This window comes from Botrytis sinoallii (assembly GCF_014898435.1).
Source record: "Botrytis sinoallii strain Bc 23 chromosome Unknown BSIN_008, whole genome shotgun sequence".
NCBI classification, from domain to species: Eukaryota; Fungi; Ascomycota; class Leotiomycetes; order Helotiales; family Sclerotiniaceae; genus Botrytis; species Botrytis sinoallii.
Genome location: NW_024066035.1, coordinates 2,274,680 through 2,292,241, shown reverse-complemented (window position 1 = coordinate 2,292,241; position 17,562 = coordinate 2,274,680). Strand labels below are relative to the sequence as shown.

The 17,562-nt window shown below is 41.6% G+C and overlaps 4 protein-coding genes across 4 annotated transcripts; 3 read left to right on the top strand and 1 right to left on the bottom strand.

Annotated features, from left to right (window-relative positions):
* Positions 1–1,221: 1,221 nt before the first annotated feature.
* Positions 1,222–4,678, bottom strand: EAF02_005634 (uncharacterized protein). The gene is made up of 3 exons (XM_038901682.1): positions 3,779–4,678; positions 3,595–3,723; positions 1,222–3,536 (listed from the first exon to the last, which is right to left on the bottom strand). Exons 1-3 carry the CDS (start codon positions 3,897–3,899, stop codon positions 1,672–1,674), a joined length of 2,115 nt encoding a protein of 704 aa, XP_038759022.1. The 5' UTR covers positions 3,900–4,678; the 3' UTR covers positions 1,222–1,671.
* A 5,087-nt stretch (positions 4,679–9,765) lies between these two features.
* On the top strand, positions 9,766–11,501 carry EAF02_005633 (uncharacterized protein; the record flags this gene model as incomplete). The annotated part of the gene is made up of 3 exons (XM_038901681.1): positions 9,766–10,472; positions 10,535–11,137; positions 11,192–11,501. 3 exons carry the CDS (start codon positions 9,766–9,768, stop codon positions 11,499–11,501), a joined length of 1,620 nt encoding a protein of 539 aa, XP_038759021.1.
* A 2,179-nt stretch (positions 11,502–13,680) lies between these two features.
* Positions 13,681–15,276, top strand: EAF02_005632 (uncharacterized protein; the record flags this gene model as incomplete). The annotated part of the gene is made up of 5 exons (XM_038901680.1): positions 13,681–13,884; positions 14,163–14,229; positions 14,495–14,629; positions 14,752–15,073; positions 15,135–15,276. 5 exons carry the CDS (start codon positions 13,681–13,683, stop codon positions 15,274–15,276), a joined length of 870 nt encoding a protein of 289 aa, XP_038759020.1.
* Positions 15,277–15,466: 190 nt separating this feature from the next.
* On the top strand, positions 15,467–15,894 carry EAF02_005631 (uncharacterized protein; the record flags this gene model as incomplete). The annotated part of the gene is made up of 2 exons (XM_038901679.1): positions 15,467–15,570; positions 15,681–15,894. 2 exons carry the CDS (start codon positions 15,467–15,469, stop codon positions 15,892–15,894), a joined length of 318 nt encoding a protein of 105 aa, XP_038759019.1.
* Positions 15,895–17,562: the final 1,668 nt, after the last annotated feature.

Sequence of the window (17,562 nt, the reverse complement as noted above, 5' to 3'; positions counted from 1 at the left end):
GAGTGAGTGAGTACATTGGTAGAGTGATCTTGTGAGTGAATTGATAGAATAAGTAAGTATAAAAGATATCTATCTATCTATTTATCTATTTATCTATTTATTTATCTATCTATTTATCTATTTATTTATCTATTTATTTATCTATCTATTATCTATCTATTATCTATCTATTTATCTATCTATTTATCTATCTATCTGTCTATCTATCTGTCTATCTACTTCTACTTCTATTCCTACTATATTTTATCGTATATGGATCTACTAGATACCCGACATCTCCATATCTCAATATCTCAACACTTATTATGAGTAAGGTTAGATATCTAATATCTATCTAAATACCAGGGCTGTCTAATAATCTTATGTCAACCTAATTTAAACCTGATCAGACCTGACCTAACCCGATCAGACTAGTATACACCTGAGCAGTATATAGTTATCCATGAATCGATATAATAAGTGCCCAGGTGATATATTACAAATTTACTAGTTTATTTGTTTATCAATTTACCAATTTACCGATTTATATTATAATATGATACGATATAATACGACATGAAATACTACACTACACTACAATATATAATATAATATAAAATTCTTTTATTTTATTTTATATTAATCATCTTCTCATCTTCTCATTTTCATTTCTCTCTCAATTTTCCATTCAACTCCCTCTCCTCCCTCCCCCCTCTCGCTCCCCTCACCCCCTCACTCCTAACTCCCTTACCCCCAGCTGTACGTGGTGTTTCTTCATCTATACATATCCATACACGCACGCATACATATCTTACACACGTATATATATATATAAATATATACATATCTTACATACATACACATACCCCATAAAATCACATCATACCTAGGTCCTATAATACATAATTTCATCTCTTGCCTTCTCATTCTATCTTTCCTCTTCTCTTCTCTTCTCTTCTCTTCCCATTCCATTCCATTCCATTCCATCTCATCTCTTCTCTCTTTTCTTCTCATTCTATTCCCTCTCACACCATCCCACAATCCCACCCCATTCTCTCACAAGTCCATCTATCCACCAATTCACCATCCACTCATCACCTAGTCACAATCCACCTATACAACTCCAACACCAACTTCAACTTCAACTCCAACTCCAACTCCAACCCCAACTCCAACCCCAATTCACATATAAACATTATTAGTTCACTTCCTATCTTTCACTTCCCAATCCCCTTCCCTATCTCCTCATATAAACCACAACTCCCACTCCCACTCCCACTCCCACTCCCGCTCATCCCAGCTAAAAACTCAGAATCCTCTCTTGAGAAAAAAAACATATACAAAAAGCCAATGTACAAACAAAAATCCCAAGTAAGGTAGGTATATAAATTAACGCATTATTTCCTTGCGCTAAAAATAAAAAAAAAAATAAGTAAGGGTATATAATATAGATAAACGAAAGTCGAAAGCCGAAATCGAAGCCGAAATCGAAGTCGAAATCGAAATCAAAGGTCTTCAGACCAATCGAAATTAAAAATCGAGAAAAAAAAAAAAGGTATAATGCAACGCTTCGCTATGCCTTTAAAGAACAAAAAAAGCAACGCGAGTCTATTCAAGACCATATGGTATAAAACAGGACAATCCTCCCAGTATTAAGCGCCTCAAATCCAATCTCTGCATATCCCAGATCCACTACATCATCATTAATCTCGTAGTTCTCCTTTCCATCCTCGTCGTTTCCGCACCCAATCCAGCACCCAATCCTCCTTTGCGTGATTCCTGTGCTCTCCTGAAAGCATCCCGCTCACAATAAATCTTCCCACCCATCTCAAAATAATCGTGTCTCAAATTCCTCTTACACTCCGCACAATTCAAACAGCTTGGATGAAACTTCTCCTTCTTCTCACTTTCCAAATATTGTCCCTCGATACCCCTATCACAACCAGAGCACATTGAATCATTCAATTGATGATAATGATGTTCACAATACGGCGCATCATTATGAACGTAGAATTCCGAGGTCAGGAATGGAGCTCGACAAGTTGTGCACACGAAGCATGGTTTGTGATAGCGACCAGTTAGACGTCCATCTGCCGAAGATACAGATTTGCCTTTGATGGGAAGCGTGCAAGATTTGCAATTACCTTTTGACGTGGCAGGGCGGCGAGGAGCGGGCAAAGGCTTGTTCTGATCGAGGAGTGGAGCTGTGTGAGATCTTTGGAAACCATTCATAGGGGCTGGCGAAAGATTTCGTAATCGAGGATTCAGTGGCGCAGGTGAGGGGTCACGATTGCGGGGTTTGAGAGGCGCGGGTGGGGGAACACGAGGTGTAGGCGATAGGCGACTGACAGGATTGGTGGCGTAATCTGGGGATTGAAAGGCGGGACTCAGAGGTGAGTATGGTTCTTGTTCTTTGACTGGTTCTAAATCGCTTGGTCTGGGGTACATTTCATGTGGTGAAATATTTGCCATTGATGAAGTAATTTCAGACATGAGATCAGACATTCTGGGATTTGATTGCTGTCTCCTGTGGTAATCGCTTTCCACGGTGGATGGAGGGCTTGACCGTGAGCTACCTTTACTCCCTGCAGAAGTGGAAGAAGTATATGAATGAGTGGATGATTGAGAATTAGATGCAGAATGGTATGGATTATTAGCACCAAATTCTGCTTCCAAGTTAATATTGGGTAACGGTGGAAGATCGCCAGCCTGATGTCCTGATCTTCCTCTGATGAGACTTGCACCTCGCGGTGGTAATGCTCTTGATGTATCAGGACCAGAGATTGATGTTTTCCGTCCTCTGTCATTCGACTCTCGTGACCTATGACTTGATATCGATTGATTTCTACGTGACGCATGGAAATCTAGACTTTCCTTTCGTCGAGGAAATGTTTGTGATCTTATAGCTTCTTGACGTCCAGCTTCCTGAGAATCTTCTCTCGCTTCAGGTGATAGAATACCATATCCTTTGTTGCGCGGTGGCATTGGGAAATTGTTATTCGAGCTATTTGTTGAAGTTCTAGAATGACCCGAGCTGGTCGAGAGTGTTCGATCAATTTGTTCAGGCTCCGCAGTCAGAGGTGGCGAAATTATGTCATCTGGACGTCCCATACTAGGTTTTCTATTGTACATTGGCTGTTCTTCATAGCTAGGAACTTTCCTTGAGTCAATCGCAAACGATCCTGGGGCATTTGTAACGACTTTTTGTAAAGACGCAACACTTCCAGCTACATTTGGATTCATGTAGGGTCTTGAATTTGTGGATGCGAACATCATTGGATCCGCCTGTTCCATTCTCGGCGAGTGGGCGCCATATGCACTCTTAAGTCCGGGCGATCCCGTTACTTTGGGTGTCGGAAAGCGAGGGAAAGCAGAGTCTAGATTCGATGATAATAGAGCTGGGGAAATAGGTCTTTGTATAGGTGACGATTCGTTAGCGCGCGAAGACTTTCCGAATGGTAATCGAAGGCGATCGTGTGGAGTTAATGGTGAAGCACTTCGAGAGGGAGATGCGCTACTCGCTGGTGTCAATTGATCTTGTTGGAAGAATGGACGATCTATTGATGTTATCATTAGTATAAATTTTAACAGTCCCATGGCTCTTCTTCCACATACTCGCAGCAGATGTATCAACCCTCGGAGGCATTGTCCTTCCTGGTTTCAAAAGATTCGATGCATTGGAATATGATTGTTGATTATATGGCATCCTGTCGAAAGTGGTATTCAAATCAAGTGGTGGTGTAGCTAGATGAATAATTAGTATTGATGCCCCATTGATATCATGAACCTAAAAACTTACGTTCTCCAGCAGGAGGGCCTGAGCAAATATGCTCCCCCATCATAGCAATTTGAATATCCCTCGCGCAACTCGAACATTTTATCGTTGGTAGAAAACTCGACGATCTCATAAAGTCTGCCATGGTGAGCAAGGTGATTTCTTGATTATGCCAACCTCTCAATTCCCTCGATTGATTGTTAAATATTGATCATAAAGCGGTTATGTTATTTTATGTTGGTCTCTTATTCCTTCGTCGATTAATGAAGTGGAGGCGGTAAAAAGCTCGGTATGGGGAGAGAGAGGATGAAAGACCTGGTGATTTTCGGAGTGAAGGAAGGAAGTTTATGGAGAGTGGCGATATTATGAATATTCAATTGTTTCGTTTGTGAGTCCAATATATTATATTAAATCTTCTAGAAATGATCTCCAAGCTCAATTGGATCTGATCGCAGCAATGTAGAGAGTCTTGATTAGGAAGCAAATTCTTGTGAGAGATATTGAAAAATGAATTTAGTAAAGTGTCAATGCGATTGAAGAACGAAGACGAAGATGTGGTATATTGTAATGTAAGTATGTATTGATCGAATTCCTACTTGAAAGATTGGATGGGAATGAACGACAAGATGTAAAGATTGATGGATAGGTATGAATGAATGTTGTGCTTGCTAGGTGGTACTCGAGGATTGCTGTAAGGACTGACTGTTACTGTGAGCGAGTGTGAGTGTGCGTGTGAGTGCGCGCGTGTGTGTATGTGTGTATAGGTAGGTAGTGAAGATAAAAAACAAAAAACAAAACGTGGAAAAGATCGGGACGAACGAATGTTTGATAGTTGGATGAAACTCCCACGTCCTAGTATAGGTAGTGTGGTGTGGAGAAAAGAAGAAAAGAGAAGATCTTCTTGAGGACGTAGTACGAACCGTAGCCAGGTATCTCTCTCTCTTCTCATGGATGAACGACGGACGATGGACTATCATATCATGAACCTGCGCAAGCTTTCACACTTCGAATATCTTTCCGTCCTCCCTCCCCTCCCCCTCCCTGGTCCAAGTCACATCCAGAATCCAAAATGGGATGAAAGTGGATTCAGGTACCAGAAACATCATGACAAGTCCTCGATGGTGAACCGTGCTGGCTTCACGATGGAGGTTATTGTAACATCCAAGTCCCATAGCATAAACCTTCGCGGGCCATGATTGGTTCATGTTTAATTATCTATTGTTGCGGATAAATATTATTTGATTGAATTCTTACCCAATCAATTGATAAAGTGGTGATGGAGTGATGGTGTGAGTATCATCACATCGATGAGATCTCGGGTTTCATTGGTAAGGTTTTTTTATCATGAATTGAATGCTTATTGTGAGGAGATGTCTCGAGTAATGGATTGATGGATGATTGGGTCTTGCGGAGGAGAGATGTACATCGGCACATGGGATTGGGATGAGGATATGGAAGGATTGGAAGCAATGGAAGATGGCATGGAAAGAAATGACTCGAGAGGTCAAAGCTACTAGGTACGTATGGAGGTATGGCCGTGGATGAACTGAGTAGTGCCGGGATGGATTGGAATTTGGGAATCTGGGATGAAGAGATTCCTCGAGAGGGAGGTATGTGTGCTCGTGGTATAGTATATATTATATACGATTGTATGTAATGTATGGTATATATTATATGCGATTGTATGTAATGTATGGATGGTTTATTGCAAGATGAATTTATATTTAATGTCTACTATGTAAGTTACCTAGTAGTATCTATCTGATATCTCTTGATCTATGTATCTAATGAGCTTCAACTTCAACGGAAACATTCATGAATACCTAGGTATCTACTACTAAATGATGATGAGTACCTACCTAGACACTTGAGAAATATATCCTCATATCATATCACCACCAAGTATCCTCCATACAACATCATCCCATCCCCCCTCTCAATCACTTACCTCTAACCTTTACCTTTCCACCCATTCTCCATTCTCCATTCCAGATTCACAACGCTTCATCTCTCTCCCAATCTGGTCCGTCCGTCCATGCTCCACCGGCTCCAGCTCCACTCGACACATTCATCTCCTTCATCTCATCTCAGATGAGTCATCTCACTCATCGCAATATCCAGAACCACTTTTGGCACTGCAACCCTCATTGGGCCTTATCACCGTCCCTCCAAATATCAGGGGCCACGGAAAGGTCCTAGTGCCATCTCTCGCGACCGACCAGTCCCGAAAAACGAGAGAGAAATCAAAATCAAGGTTCATCGGACGACGCGAGATGTCAGGGACGGAGCAAGGTTACATATAAACTCACCGTCCACGCAAAGATCCCAGACCCCAGGGAAACCTTCATCGGAGAGTAACCCAAAGGATCCACCTCATCGCCAATGAAACGAAACCTACTAACCGATGGATCATGCATGGATGGCCTTCTTCCAGCGCAAAGTTTATCGTGCGATTGACGATACAAAATTACCGTTGCACATTTTACCTTTCTTTTCTTTCTTTCTTCTTCCTTTGGGGTGACTCCATATCTGCATGCATGATCGAAACCTTGGGAGGTACGTAATGGCAGAGCCAAAATTAAGAAAACGTGGTTTCAGATGTCGCGCGCTTTTCATGCGCATCCATAATGATGTCAAGACATTGAGTATGTGCTCTCTATCCAAAACATTCGATTCCTTCCATTCGACCTTCCATGCCCAATTGACACTCTCTGGCCCTTGGTCCGCGACATGCTAACGCTTTCGATGGTGGAAGAGATCGCTTGCTTAGGATCTAGTAGATGGTATCTGGTATCTAATATCTAATATCTAATATTTAATATCTACCATCTAATATCGAGTATCTAGTCCCTAGTAATGAAGGAGTATTAAAGTATCTCATGAATCGAATCATTTGAATGGAACGCTCCACAAATTCCCCAATGGAGAATATCAATCATCAACCTTGACCATTTCCAGTCCTTGCCGCCGTGAACCTAAGATTGGACCGTCGGACCCTGACCCTGACGGTGAAGTGTGATAGGGTATTATCATAGATGGGTGTGATCGGTAATGTGTAGAGTACAGCGTCGAATGTCGTATTGATAGGTAGAGGTAGTATAAATAGAGATGTTCGAGGAGGTAATCGAGATTTGATTGTACAGAGTGCTAGGTAGTTAGTTGTATGGCTAGGTACCTATTGTTTTTTCTTTTGATCCGAAAAACGAAGTTATACTACTAATACCGTGCATTGCTCTTTATTACATGTTATCAAGAGAAATTGCACCCGAAGGAAATTAAAGAATCGACTCGTAACAATTCTGGCCGATGCTTCATAAATTGGCAATGAATCCAACACGACACAGACATTTAGAATTTTTTCTCTTTCGATAGCTTCAATATTCTCAGTCAAACAACGGCCACTCTTTACACTTCGTCACTCTCTCTTCCCGTGATTCTGTCGGCGGCTTACTAGCCCCTGATCTCCACCTTACATTTCCTGAAGTAGCGCTGCTCAATTTATATGAAGCTGATCCCCTTCCATTCAGGAAATTTTTCAACAGGAATTTTTGGTCTTTGGCCCCCAAAGATGGGGGATATGAAGTTCTCTCATGCTATCTTTTCTCTTCAATTTAGTTGGTTGATGATGGGATGGACCTCTTTGAGTCGCTGCCCATCAATAGGTAGGATCGCAAGCATGCGTATCGTGTGTATCGTGTGTAGTATGGAAGAAGATTACAACGGGATCATTTTCGACCTTGATAAATCTGGACTCGGTCTCTTCGTGAGTAATAATATCTGTTGATCCGGGACCTTCCTTCTTTCCCTCTTGTTCACTTGGTCAACACCAACACAAGAATGCATCTTGTAGAGCAGATTTCCCATACACTCTTCCATGCATATCTTTTACCTACCTACCAACAAACATTGTTTTCCACGCCGTAAATATCGGTATAGTGTCCAACAGTCTCTTTCCGAACTTACTGAAACATAAACACACAGCACATTGGTTGAAAAACACAAACAGTTGCAAATGAATGAATGCACACTCACCCATTTCGAACACCAACATCATTTTCCACATTGGATACTCAAATTCAGGCTCTCAAACATACAAAGCCAACCAAATGTTCTCACAATGCCGCTTGTGCATCTCATCACACCTCCTTTCCTTATCGACAATTCAAACAAACACGTGTTGTGATTTCCTCGACGCAATGAGTAATGAAAGTGTTGAAATGCCATTGATGGAAATACATCTGCATGTAGTATCTGACCGCTACTTTGCTTCATTTCAATAGTGCTATTCTATTGATAATATAACTTATATGATTTCTGTACTAACGGGCGCAACCGCGATGCGAGATTCCGTAGTCTTCGGGAACGAGATGTTGGCAAGGGAAGGTAAGGAAGGGGCCGAGGGAGTATTATTCCGTGGTCGCTTCTTGGATATTAATCGATCGGATAATTTAATTGTAAATTTTCGAATCAATGAGATGAGATGAGAAGAGTGAGGGACCACTACCTAGGTACGTATAGGAATCTCGAGACATTCAACATTGACGAATAGGATAGATATTATGGTTGGTGAGGATTGAATGGTGCAATATGAATAACAATATATTTTGTAGGCGAATTCGCAAGCCAAGTTGACAGCCACCGTGAAGTCTTGGAGATAATCTCTTATCCAGAAGTTTGTGAAGCATGCGGTTTCTTCTGTTGTGATTATTACTATCTTTGCACTTTTCTTCATACTACCAAATCATACCACACCATACCATACCATACCATACTCAGTACAATACATAAAAATCAATAATATTCTCCCTTTTCTCCACAACTACCTAGGTACTCCAGACTCTCCGCAAGACATCACAGCAAAATCATGGAGAAAATGATACTTTCTTTTGTTGATCGTTATCGATACACATGCTACTAGGTACATCCACACACTCTCATCCAATCATCGACGCGTATTCTAGCCAGCAAAGCTAGCCCACTATTATCAGACGGTACCTTAGATTATAGTGGGGGGAGATACGGAATTCGGACAACGGATGTCACCACGACGAATTTAAAACGATGCGACTCCCCACGAAGTTCAGACTTCCTTCCATTCAATACCCATATACTTCGAATCACATTCGACCGACGATTAAGATCAACTGCCACAGCAAACCCCTTTCAACACTCACCTCAAGTCAATTAAACAGATCGCACTTACGAGTGTGATCACCCCGTCGTCAAGACGTTTTCTAATCTTCTTAACTCGTACGTATTGAATTTTATTTTGATAATGTTTTCAGAGACAAAATATGCTCTTGCTGCCGTGGATAGAGGATGGGTGAGGGAGGAAGAAGGAACTTCCTGTGCCATCTGTACTCTCAGTTGCACTTGATGGATTGGAGATTGTTTGATTGTCAATATCTGCTGCTTGCTGCCTTCCATGGGTTGCGATGTTTACATGTGATCGCGGGTGTATCTTACCTTCTCCTTGTCAATGGCTTCACATTCCCTTGGATAATGAAGGGAGGAACATCCTATACCTTCATATTGTATTGATTCTTGCGGTTGCTGCCTTCCATAAGTTCCTTGTTTACATTGTGGTCGTCACCCATCTTACGATCTCGTCATAAATTTCATACTTCCTTCCTAATATGCACTTCAACCTCTCACAACCCACCATTGAGGGAGGAACCTCTTGACAATATGGCATACTAACAAGTCATCAACAGATCGCACCATCCTTTTGCTGGTGCCCGTTGCTCTTCTCCAGCAGGAGCATCGGACTCGCCGTTTGTTAGATAAATAGTCTTGCAATCAACAGAACTCTTCTTCTCCAATACACAACATTTGCATCACTTTTTATCTATACATCAGTACCCATCAAAACTCGAAAACATTCATACAATTGTAATTCTTGCTTTACCTACACATCTACATCAATTCCAAGATACTCTCAAACATCTTTACGTTAAATCAAGAACTGTCAAGCACTTTTAAGAACTTTTCGAGTTTTCAAATCAATCAAGATGGCTCCTCACGCAAACGGCTCCAGCAACACCAGCACTATGGATGGTGCATCCTCCCAATCCTCTAACCAAGACTTGTTCACCGTTAGCTCTCCCAACGTTCTCTACACTGATGACGAGATTCGCTCAAAGTACAATTATCGTACTACCGCTGTCACTCAGTCTGCCAATGGTAACTTTGTTGCTACTCCCAAAGAAACTGTCTATGACTTCAAGGTTGAACGTAAGATCCCCAAGACAGGTATGATGCTTGTCGGTTGGGGTGGAAACAATGGTACAACTGTCACTGCCGGTATCATTGCTAACCGTCGTGGTCTTTCATGGGCAACTCGTGAGGGTACCCGTGAGCACAACTACTATGGCTCCGTTGTCATGGGTTCAACCATGAAACTTGGTACTAACGCAAAGACTGGTGATGATGTCAACATTCCTTTCCACAAAGCTTTGCCAATGGTTCACCCTAATGATTTGGTCATTGGTGGATGGGATATCAGCGGCTTCAACTTGTCTGATGCCATGGATCGTGCTGGTGTCCTCGAACCTACCTTGAAGCAACAAATCAAGAAGGAAATGACTGACTTGGTTCCACTTCCTGGTCTTTACTACCCAGATTTCATTGCTGCCAATCAAGAAGATCGTGCCGACAACCTTATCCCAGGTAGCAAGGCTTGCAATGAGCATGTTGAAAAGATTCGTCAAGATATCCGGTAAGCATTCACAGTGGTTTACTCTTTATTCCATTACCATCCACTAACATTCTTTTCCAAAGTGACTTCAAGGCCAAGAACGAACTCGATAAGGTCATTGTTCTCTGGACTGCCAACACTGAACGGTTTGCTGAGCTCATTGATGGTGTTAATGACACTGCTGATAATCTCTTGAAAGCTATTGAGAATGGACACGAAGAAGTTGCGCCTTCCACTATCTTTGCTGTTGCTTGCATTCTCGAGAACGCACCTTTCATCAATGGTTCTCCACAAAACACATTTGTTCCTGGTTGCATTGAGCTCGCAGAGAAGCACAACTCCTTCATTGGTGGTGATGACTTCAAATCTGGTCAAACCAAGATGAAGTCTGCTCTCGTCGACTTCTTGATCAGTGCCGGTATCAAGCTTACTGCTATCTCCAGTTACAATCATCTTGGTAACAATGATGGAAAGAATCTCAGCTCTCAAAAGCAATTCCGTTCCAAGGAGATTTCTAAATCCAATGTCGTCGATGACATGGTAGCTGCTAACAATGTCCTCTACAAGGAAGGTGAACATCCTGATCATTGTGTTGTCATCAAGTACATGCCAGCTGTCGGTGATAACAAGCGTGCTCTTGATGAGTACTATGCTGAGATTTTCATGGGAGGTCATCAAACCATTTCGTAAGTTATTTTTCAATCAATGCCCACATTATACACTTGACTAATCATAAATAGTCTCTTCAATGTTTGCGAGGATTCTCTTCTTGCTTCACCATTGATCATTGATCTTGTTGTCCTTGCAGAGATGATGACTCGTATTCAATGGAAGGCACATTCTACTGATGGTGCTACCACCAAGGATTACAAGAACTTCCACAGTGTTCTTAGCATTCTCAGTTATATGCTCAAGGCACCTTTGACTCCACCTGGAGCTCCAGTTGTCAATGCACTTGCCAAGCAACGTGGTGCTTTGATCAACATCTTCCGTGCTTGTGTTGGTCTTGAACCAGAGAATGATATGACCTTGGAACACAAGCTTTATTAGATTGTGTCTTTGGTCGGGGGTTGTGGATTGTTCGAATTTTATGGTGGTGGGATTTTGATGGACCCTTGAATTGCTTACTATTCTTGTTTACCTCATGGTGATACCTAAGTACCATGCATCCATTCATTACCTAGAATAGATTTAACGAAAATTGAAGTACATTAAACCTTCAAACATTACTCTTTTGGATTGTGTAAAAATGTCCGATGTTTTCTAGTGTTTTCTAGTGATTCCAGCTGATACATTTTGGTGTTCGTGCCGGGAATTTATTAGTTGGGGAAGGAGCAAGGAAAACGGTCATTAGCGCGAATTGCCTGAACACTTGTTTCACTTCCCAATGAATATCTTCACCTTTGACCATTAAATTTTCCGAAATCTCCGAATCATCATCTCATATGTCTTTGAAGGGAACATTTACTCCATTGAATTGATTTCGCACTTATCAATCCTCATTGATCAAATTGTGATCCAAGCAGATTCCCATTTGTGTAGAAGGTGAAGAAGGAAGGTATCTCGAGGTGTATCGAGGTATATCGCGACAGTAGAGTGGATGGATGAACTTGAGATCTTGATGAACGAACTCGAAATCTGGATGAACTTGAAAGGTTTTATATATTGAAATCTTGACTTGATTGTTGATTGATTTGGTAGAGTGGGAGGAAGGATCTTTGAGGAGAGGGGAGGTGAGAACTTGAGGGGAGGGGAGGGGAGGAAAGACTTGAGGAGAGGGGAGGGGACATTTGAGAGGTATTTATTTTTTGATTTTTTGAGTGTATTGTGTGTTTTTGAGTGTGTTTTTGAGTGTGTTTTTTGAGTGTGTTTTTTGAGTTTTTGTGTCTTTTTTGGGTCTGGTTGTTTTTCGAGTTTTTGGATTTGGGAGAAAGGGGGGAAGGGGAGCATTTTGTATTGTTGTTGTTTTGCAGGGGGGCGGATTTGCGGGAGCGCAAGAGGGGGGATTTTCAGGAAATCTTTCATTTGATGTTTTTTCTGAATTGTTGTTTTGTTTTGTGTACTGGTAGTTACTGGTAGTATGAGGGAGGAGGGAGGAGCGAGATGCTTGTGTGTATGTGTGTGTGCGTTGGTGTATGAAGATATCTTCTGCGTTGAGGGAGAGAGAGGACTTTGGGTTTTATCATTTATCATGTTGTTGATTGTATTGTTCGATTTTTTTCTTCTCCATAGCATATCGATTGAACTGATTTGAATTGTTGGTTTGTGGAGAGGGGGGACGGAAGGGAGGGGGGGGTTCTTATGCCCCTAGGTAGTTTTCATCTTGAGCTTGAGGGATCTGCTGATTGAGGAAAAGGGTTTCTCGAGAGGTCTTCTTCTTCTTCGAATATTTCTGGATCTGAAACGGGATGAATTTAGATGGAGAGGGGAGAGGTGAGATGGTTTTCTTGGGTGTGAGAAAGCTGTCTTTTTCTTCACATTCCATTTTTCTCTCTTCGAGATGGTTTTCTTGATTGTTGTTGCTTTTGGTATACCAAGGGATTCTCTCTTTCTGTGGATTCTCTATTTCTACTTTCAGGTTCTCTTTTTCGTTTTTATTTGTTTGCTTGGTATTGCGATTTGAGATTTGAGATTTGTAAATTTTCTGCTCTGTGTAATGTATTTGTTCATCGTTTTTTTTTCGGGATTACTATCTAGATAGATTCTACGCGATCTTGTTGGGTTGATTTACTTACTTTTTCTTTTTCACTCTCTTCATTGAGTACTCTGACTATCTCAGAACCTTATCTGTTTGATTATCTTCTACTTATTGATTTTTTGTAGGGGGTGAATGGATGAATGCCTTTTGACGACGTTTTACTTTCGGATTGAATGGTGCGTTCTTCTTCTTCTTCTTCTTCTTCTTCTTCGTTCTCTTCGCAGGATCAGAGTTTTTTTTATCTCGTTGAGGAAGTTTAGAAATTGAGATTGATTGTGAGGTGAGTCGAGATGGATTGAGTTGTGTGGATTCGTTTGATGATGCTATACATTCATATCACTGTTGATAATTCGTACTTCGTACCTTCTGCTTGTGCGTATGCTGTATCTATTGCGCCTGTCAAGTTGGAGGTGGATTGGATGTTTATTTATCTCCTGTTGATTTGTATAGAGCGTTATCTAATTTACATTGAAGCTTTCGGATGTGAAAGTTTAGAAACTGAGAACGGTTAGCAGAGATTAGGAAGAGAAAATGCCGTCGCAATATCCATCGATTCAGAGTTTTTTCCGAAAGGAGGTTAAGGGGGATGAAGGAATGTCTGCTTTGAATGTGGTGGGTAACTCGAGCTTGCAGGGGAGGGGAGGAAGTGCACAGGGTGATGGGTTTGGTAGGGATGGTGGTGTAGTAGAGAGGGGTGGGAAAGATGGGGAAGATGAATTTGGAGATGGATTTACGGTGAGTTTTCATACGAGAGTTTGAGCAGCTTGGTTTGTTTATGCAGTTCTCTCTTGGTCTGGACTTTCCTTTCATCTTTGGAGACTTTATTTTCTCAAGTATTCAGGGTTTGCATTTTACATCATGTTTTGAACTTTGTGGAGTTGAGGTGCACTTGCCGTGTGCGATTGAGGGGATGATGAGAATGGTGAGAGAAGATGAAGAGGGCGGAAGTTGGAGTATATGGAGAAATATTATTGATCAAAATTCGATGACTGACATACTCGGTGTGATAACAGGAAGAAGAACTACATGAGGCAATGGATCCTTTGGCTAAAAGTGGGAATCCGAGTAGAGAGTATGAGAGTTTTGGCTGTGGGAGAAATTGATTCCTGGTATGTAACCTTTCAAATGTTTCCCCTGTATTCTGGGGGGGGGGGGGGGGGGGGGGGGGGGTGGGGGGGGGAGTATACGGTTCATATCTTCATGATCTAGCCCTTGAGATATTTCTACAATGTGGTTTCTTGCGTGAAGTATCAAAGTTCTTGTAGAACTAATGACTAGCGGAGAAGAACCTTGAAAATTATTTACACGATTCTATAAAAGATTTACTAACTCTTGAGTTTTGTAGGACCAAAAGCAGTTACTTTCATAGGTAGAGTGGTCAGTTTCGCGACAATTATTGGTAAAAGTGCCAACAACCAAGAGCTAGGGGATGGCATTATGTTGGTGTTAGAGGAGAAGGTGGTGTTGTTTTCGGTGAGTGGTTTCTATATTCGCTTTTCATGTCTTGTCTTCACTCAACTCAATCGCTACTGCAATGCATATTATTCTACGTGAAAGTTGCCAAATAGGTTGTCTCAAACTGACATTGACTCCCCAATATAGATAAAACTATTTTTCGCAAACCAATCTTTAACCCCCTCAAATTAGGTCAACTGCTCTCAATTGGACAGCCTTCTTATCTGATACTTCGAAAGCCGATGGTGCATCATCAGCTGGGTATTCTCGTTTGCGCAAATTTATTTCCTGGTCGCAATACGAGTGATCATTTGATGATTCATACTCATTCCGGGTGCTGCGACGTTGTCGTATTCCTTTTCGGTTACATTAAGGGCGAACCATTACCTGGGCTTATGACATTGGAAGCTTATCTAAATGGAGGATATGATGGAGTTCTAGATGTGAAATTACTCGTTTGGTGTAAAGAGTAATCGGAGCCAAGAAGAAGATTGTCAAAAAAGATGGAGGGGAATCAGATCTTATTGAAGTGATACTCTTCGACCATACTGGCGAACAAAAATGAAATGTTGGTCGGATTTGATCGAGAGTGTGAAAGAATGGATACCAGGAAAAACTATCCTACTCGTTTCTATCCAATGCATAAGCTTGATTATGGAGGCAAAAGAATAATCGTTGGGGAATAAATACAATGGTAGATGTGGAACCGGAATTTGCAGATGCGAACTGGTTGAGGAAATGGGCAAATGGATTGATGAGGAAAGAGAGTAATAGGAGTAGAATTTCCAAGGTGAAGTTTGGGGGGAGGAAGATATTGAGGAAGCGATTTATGGACCTAGAACGGCATTATTTGGCATGAAGGATGTGGGAGGAGTGGGTTAGAGGTGGAGAAGGAGAGGTTTTCACAGGGTGGATTAGTGTTGTGTTGGTGGAATTGAGCTTGGTGAGGATTTGGAGGAGGAACATGTTGTTTTGTGGGGAATGGTTTTGTTTTCTTTTTTCTTTTCTTTGCAGTTTTGTCTTTTCTTGTACTCTGGATCGCGATGAAGATTCTTACTAATCGCCACTATACGCAGCTGCGGTATACAACTCTACTCACCCACCCCCAGTCTCGAATGTCCGCACTGCTCGAAGCGTCTACAACTTATCATGAATCCGAAAGTCATTACGACATTAGTCGATGAGACTGGAATGATAAACGGAGAGAAATTAGTCTGGAGTGAGAAAGCATGGAAGGAATTATTAGGGAGAGGGACGGAGGAGCTTTGCCAGATGGAGTTGAAGAGGTGAAGATGTTGGAGTGGTAGAATGGTGGGGTTGAGAGTTAGTTTGTGTTTTGGGTGGGTGGGGGATGCTAGGGGGGAGAGAGTGGGAGGAAGATTGTGTGTTTTGGGGGTTAGGAGTTGAACAATTGAGGGGTGGAGTTGAACAATTGAGGGGTGGAGTTGGGAAGGGAAGGGGTTGAGAATGGAGTGAGATAAAGATATGATGGCTATGTAGAGGTCATTTGTCAAAGGCGGTGCTAGTGCTAGTGCTAGTGCTAGTGCTATCTGCTTGTAGGTATATGCGTGGATACTCAAAGTTTGTATCAAGCATACCTACCTACCTCGAACTGAAAGGAAAGGTAGGAGGAATAAATTCGCTAGCTATAATCTAGTTTTTTGCTATATATCGATGTTTTATTCAGTATTTGTACATTTATACATTTTCACAATCCCATTGCTAGATAGCTAGATAGCTAAATCCATAGCTATTCAATCTAACCTTTTCCAATTCTGAAAACTACGATACTGGGGCTTGAAGATCAAGATGGAGATGAATTTACATTGTTTTTGTTTACACGGGTGTAGAGATGTGGTAGTGTGTGGTGAAGATGTAGGGAGGTGAGATGTGAGGTTTGAGTTGAGGATTATGTTGTGATGATGTTTGTGATGATTTTTGGATTTGTTTTTGGATATATTCTGGGTTTGTCATTGAACCTTTTATTTTTATGGTGGGGATGTGGTGGGGAACTGATTAATGATCAGGAAGAAGAATGGGATGGTAGATGGGAGATGTTGAGATGATGATGAGATGGTAAGCATGGGAGATGGTAGATGGTAGAGGGAGATGGTAGATGAATGAGATGGTAGATGTGAGATGGTAGATGTTTGAGATGTTGGATATGAAGATGTTGAGGATGTTGGGATATTAGATATTGAGATGTGAGATGTTGGGATATTGAGATATTGAGATGTTGAGATTTGGGATATTGAGATATTGTCAGAGAATGTATAGGTAGCTAGGTAGGTAATAGATAGATCGGATGATTGAGATGGAAATGGAAATGAAAGGGAAAGGGAAGGGAAAATTGGAACGCTCAGTATTTCATTCACGGATTGGGATGGGGATTACAAGGGAAAGGGGAATATGAATGGAGAACACTGAGAGGGGATGGGGGGGGGGGGGGGTTGACCCTGGAATGTTCTCGTTTATTGTCTGGATTGTTGTGTGTTTGGAGATCGGGGTGATGGGGAGGTGAGGAGGTGAGGGTGTTTATATGGTGGAGGGGGAGAAAAAGGGGGGGGGGGAAGAGGGTGGTGAAAAGGGAGGGGTAAGAGGGGTGTGAATTGAGATGGGAAGAGAAAGGAGATGAAAATCCTTGGAAAGAGGAGAAAGAATGAGGACAACAATGAATCAAACACCTAAGAGAATTTCTAGAGAAAGAAAATATGTGAATTACTCGGATTGTGATTCTGAGAATTATAAAAAAATATTAAAAACTGTTGGATTCTAAATCTCAGTAGATCGAAAATCCGAGGAGCTTGGTGTGAAGAGATTAAATTGGATGGGAGGATTGGATGGCTGGTCGGTTTGTAATGTTTCTTCAAGTGGCCGGGGGCCTTGGAAGAAGTAGATAGAGCGGAAGGGGAAGGGATAGACAGTGCATGATCTCAAAAAGGGGTGAATGATGAACTA

Bases quoted from the DNA above. Each gene is read 5' to 3' on its own strand.
- EAF02_005634 (XM_038901682.1), bottom strand. From the start codon at position 3,899: ATGGCAGACTTTATGAGATCGTCGAGTTTTCTACCAACGATAAAATGT. The intron at 3,724-3,778 runs GTAAGTTTTTAG...TTATTCATCTAG, and splicing joins AGGCCCTCCTGCTGGAGAAC to CTACACCACCACTTGATTTG. The intron at 3,537-3,594 runs GTATGTGGAAGA...TAACATCAATAG, and splicing joins GGTTGATACATCTGCTGCGA to ATCGTCCATTCTTCCAACAA.